Source organism: Asparagus officinalis, chromosome 2 (assembly GCF_001876935.1).
Source record: "Asparagus officinalis chromosome 2, Aspof.V1, whole genome shotgun sequence".
NCBI lineage: Eukaryota > Viridiplantae > Streptophyta > Magnoliopsida > Asparagales > Asparagaceae > Asparagus > Asparagus officinalis.
In genome coordinates, this window is record NC_033795.1 from 79,685,926 (window position 1) to 79,691,110 (window position 5,185).

At 37.9% G+C, this 5,185-nt stretch overlaps 1 protein-coding gene across 1 annotated transcript; it reads right to left on the reverse strand.

Annotated features, from left to right (window-relative positions):
* Window positions 816–4,490, reverse strand: LOC109831759 (syntaxin-32-like). Its single transcript, XM_020399161.1, has 3 exons — window positions 3,969–4,490; window positions 1,437–1,687; window positions 816–1,349 (listed from the first exon to the last, which is right to left on the reverse strand). Exons 1-3 carry the CDS (start codon window positions 4,213–4,215, stop codon window positions 1,164–1,166), a joined length of 684 nt encoding a protein of 227 aa, XP_020254750.1. The 5' UTR covers window positions 4,216–4,490; the 3' UTR covers window positions 816–1,163.

Consider the following 5,185-nt stretch of genomic DNA (forward strand, 5'->3'; position numbering starts at 1 on the left):
CTTAGCGGGTCGGGTTTGTTTAGTTTGACCCGGATCAACGCAACCTGCTTGGGTCGAAGAAGTTAGAAGTAGTAGTTACGAGGCCACTACTACTCATTCTTATTGGGCCCAGCCCCTTACCGAAAATAGAAGAATAAAATCGACCCGCTAGGAATTCAAATTTTGTGCACTACACAGATTTGCTGCGAAAAGCAAGAGACGGCATAAACCAAAGATCAGTAACTAGGATGAATATAAATCTCTAATTATTAGGGACAAAAACGGAAGAAAAAAAATTAACAGATCATTCCCAAAAACAAACGCTACTTGAGGTAGATTTCCAAAAACTACTTACAAAAGACACAATCTACAAAGTAATCTTCTCCTATTTTTTGTCACCAAACAACCCTACTAACTTATTGACCAAGTCAATAAGACATAATCTCTTGTTGCCAAACAGTGCCTTTGTGCACTACACAGATTTGCTGCAAAAAACAAGAGATGCCATAAACCAAAGATCAGTAACTAGGATGAATATAAATCTCTAATTATTAGGGACAAAAACGGAAGAAAAAAAATTAACAGATCATTCCCAAAAACAAACGCTACTTGAGGTAGATTTCCAAAAACTACTTACAAAAGACACAATCTACAAAGTAATCTTCTCCTATTTTTTGTCACCAAACAACCCTACTAACTTATTGACCAAGTCAATAAGACATAATCTCTTGTTGCCAAACAGTGCCTTTGTGCACTACACAGATTTGCTGCAAAAAACAAGAGATGCCATAAACCAAAGATCAGTAACTAGGATGAATGAATATAATAAAAACAAAATAGTCTCACATAGCTCAGTTTCAAAAATATACAAAACATTGTCATATCTATGAAACTAACTGATCCTAAACAACCGGAATTGATTACCATTTTGAGGACATCCGTATTAAAAAATATTAATGCTGCAGATACCTATCTATGGGAAAATTACATGTAAACAATCGTTTAGAGAGTTAGACTATGTCAGCATTATCATGGAATAATTTTCGGACCATCATTTAGCTTTTGTTAGCCCAACAAAAAAAAAGATAAAATGTATCATCTCTCCATTTAGCTATTATATTAAATTTGTATGGACCTAAAATTTAAATTTAACGAAATAAGTAAATATCATTTTGCAGACAACATTACCTAGGGGGAAACAACTGAGAAGAAGAAGAAGAAGCTGAGTCATTTGCCCAGGGTGCTGGTGGTGCAGTTGAGTCAGCAGATCCCCTCGAAACCAAAGGACGTTGCCTAATGAAAGGATTTGTAGAATCTTTTGTTGCTGAAGATGAAAACAGTTGTCTTCTGTTCTCATGAACCTTCATGTTCTGCAAATTTAACATACAGCTGGGTTAGCTTTTATACATATACATATACCTAACTCAATATGAGTAGAGCAAAAGATCTCATTGTACCTCTGTCCGCATGGTTAGGACTTCTTTGAACTCCTTCGTTGCACTCATCAAACGGTTCTTCAAATTATCAACCACAGTAGTTGAATGGCTGGTAGTGTCATTGGATATATTGCCAGTTTCATTCTGCGAATTACAGAGAAGTTGCAGATCTACAACTGCAGAATTTAAAGCTGTAATATCTTGCTTAATGACTGCTGTAAGTTCCTGTATCTCAACAGTTGGATCATCAAAAACCGATGTTCTCTTTGCCACTGCATAGAAAGGGGGAAAAAGAATTCAGCCTCAAAAGGTAGCTGCACTATGTTCAGAAGAAAACAAAAAGGAAAACGAAAAGAGGCTGCTCAATATCTTGATACCTAGATCCTTAAGAATTAGAAACAAATATACATGATGCAATGATCAACATCATTGACCTATTGGCAGCTTTGCTAACAGAGTACTTGCAGGGTTCACAAATTGATGCTTTTCTCATATTTATGAATAACCAGTAGGTCTATTGGTTCTCCTAAGCCACAATCATTCTTACCGAGAGGGTGACCACAATGATATTTAAAGGTTAAAAAATTGCCCGGAACTTTTCTGAAAGCACAGGCAAAATATGTTGAATGTATAAAAATTTAAAAAACATGGTACAAATATTATACAAAACAATTGAGAGTTGATGAGATGAGATTCGCTTTATATGAGCTTTTTTCCCAAAAAAAACAAATCTAAAAGGAGGAAAATTAGGCTTCTTATTGATAATGATGAATAATGAAAGAACAAGAGCCTAAAAAAGCTTTAACCATCTATTTGTCTATCACAACATGTTAGTATTATGTTGTCCAAGAGGTGAATGAATATTGGTCATATAATCAGTAAAAAAAACAAGGCTGTCAGAAATAGATACGGCTTTAACAACATAGTGAGTTACTTACATAAGCTGAGAAAGGCGGGCCTTTACACACTTGTAAGAGAAACACCAATCATGATTAGGTTAGATAACTTCAGTACATGTCCTTGACCTTATGCTAGGACAACAATAAACACATCAAACTCTTCATTTTTGTGAAATATTCAGTTGGCGACATGAAGTCTTTTCCATTCATCTCTGTCAAGAGTCCTCTTTTTCCTTAAAGGAATAACAGACATATCTTTTACAATCACAATAATCCATGTTCTTCTAGGTCAAGCCCTAGTCTACCTATGTTCATCAACCATGCTTCATCATTCCTAATCAAACCATTTAACGGCCTCATTACACATATACATATAGTCTCCTTAATTTTGTCTTCAATTGGAACCTCTAACTTTTTATGGAGACATGTCTTATCATATCTTGAGTGCCACAATAAGGAGCCAGTGCATCTATAGGAAGTTTAATGTACATTACAATAAGTTTCTTAAAAAAAAACCTAAACTGAGTTCAAGATGATTCTATATCTATGACTTAATTACTGACATCAATACTAATATTTAAATAGTAGTTTCACATGTCTCAGCAATTACTAATTTTTGCAGCCCCAAATATCTGTCTTTCCTTTTCATAGCTCAACCTCATTTTCTCCTTTACATACTACCAATTCTCAATTGAAACTATCTCTGGAACTAATTTATCAATTAGCAATCTCTGACTTTCAAAACTATTTATACGTAACAAAGTCAGCTAATAAGGTTACAAAACGCTCCTTTATTAAGTAGTGCCATCTAGAAAAGACAAAAAAAAAAGAGCTAATTTCTCTTAAAAAAACACAACTGAAAGACCGGGGAGCTTTTTTTTTAGATTTATAACATCCCCTCAGCACGCTGAACCAATGCACCAGGAAAGAAGTCAAGTGCAAACTTAGAACCTCCAATATCATAGGAATATTCAAAACCCAGAACTCCTCATCGCTTCTGCACTTAATAAAGCACTCAATATATAGACTTTTTTTTGTACGAGAAAGGACGCAAAATATAGACTTCTTTAACTGAGATTATAAGCTTATGTCCTCTTCTCGCACAAAACATTACAAATTTTTTTGATAATGATAAATCACTCTAATTAGCATCAAAATGCATTCTATTCTTGGATTTGAGTAACTTGACTTAATGACAATGTTAGCTTTCTCATAATCAAGGAATACCAAATCCATTTGGAATTATGTTTCTCCGCTTTCACCTACAAATTAGTGAATAGACCATTTTAACTTCAATTCCTCAGATTGGAAAAAGGTGTTCACCTTCACTTAAGAATCTAATCACAATCTTATTCATTATAAGAGAAAATACCAAATCCATTTGCATAGACATCCAACAGAACAATATGAACCTGAAAAGGCCCCGAAAACCAGAAATCAAACAGCAGGAACCAAACTGCAATTCTATATGATTCTTATGCTCTATTTGCACATGCAAGTCATCCAGTGCAGCCAAATGGGCCCTTTGAGCGATCTATATACAGAAAATTCAGCTCCTCCGCTTCCTAAATTATTTATTCATATAACTGTATATAAGAATAACAGCATGCACATTAAGCGAAATATTGGCCAAAATTGTAGCATTCCCACTTACATTTCGCCAGTTTGGCGAGCTTTTGGGAGGTCTGATGGATCCCAAGACCAATCTTGGAAGCTCTCTTGTTGAATTCGGAGTGAACCGAGACCCCCCGAGACTTCGGCCTCTCGGCCGCGTTCACAGCGGAGTTGCCAAACTGCGCGTCCGGTTGATGAGAGGGGATCGACTTCTTCAGTCTCCGTCGCCGCGTCTGAAACTCCTGCGTCCGATCTCTATACGACGACTGCGCCGACCTCGAATGCATCTCGACTTCTCTCTAAGATCTAGAATTTAATGGAACAAATTTCAACCGACGGTAGGTCCAGATCTGGGAGCGGGTGTTGAAACGAGCCTAGGGTTTGAGCTCCCCCCACAAACTTCACGAATTGATCCCTCGATCTTGAATCTGAGGAGGCGAGGGGGGTGCAGATCTAGGGTTGGGTGATGGAACGAGGCTAGCGTTTTGAGAATTGAGGGGGGATTGGAGGGGAGGTTTCGAGGGAAGGGATCGATAAGCAGAGGAGGGTGGAGAGGTGGTGGGCGGCGCCCGCGCGCGCGCGGCGAGTTTTTTACCCGTCGAGATCTTCGGCGCGATGGGACAACGGGCGAAAGCGTACGCGGAGTGTCGATTTATCTTATGGAGTATGCTGCAGGCTTCCGCCAGTTACGCGGAAGCGACCGACACGTAGCGGTCGGGTTTGTTTAGTTTGACCCGGATCAACGCAACCTGCTTGGGTCGAAGAAGTTAGAAGTAGTAGTTACGAGGCCACTACTACTCATTCTTATTGGGCCCAGCCCCTTACCGAAAATAGAAGAATAAAATCGACCCGCTAGGAATTCAAATTTTGTGCACTACACAGATTTGCTGCGAAAAGCAAGAGACGGCATAAACCAAAGATCAGTAACTAGGATGAATATAAATCTCTAATTATTAGGGACAAAAACGGAAGAAAAAAAATTAACAGATCATTCCCAAAAACAAACGCTACTTGAGGTAGATTTCCAAAAACTACTTACAAAAGACACAATCTACAAAGTAATCTTCTCCTATTTTTTGTCACCAAACAACCCTACTAACTTATTGACCAAGTCAATAAGACATAATCTCTTGTTGCCAAACAGTGCCTTTGTGCACTACACAGATTTGCTGCAAAAAACAAGAGATGCCATAAACCAAAGATCAGTAACTAGGATGAATGAATATAAATCTAAAATCCCTCCCCCACCCCCCCCCC

Excerpts from the sequence above, each read along its gene's own strand:
- LOC109831759 (XM_020399161.1), bottom strand. The coding sequence starts at position 4,215 with ATGCATTCGAGGTCGGCGCAGTCGTCGTATAGAGATCGGACGCAGGAG. Across the intron at positions 1,688-3,968 it reads GCTCGCCAAACTGGCGAAAT|TGGCAAAGAGAACATCGGTT; the intron begins GTAAGTGGGAAT and ends CTTTCTATGCAG. Across the intron at positions 1,350-1,436 it reads TCCTAACCATGCGGACAGAG|AACATGAAGGTTCATGAGAA; the intron begins GTACAATGAGAT and ends TTAAATTTGCAG.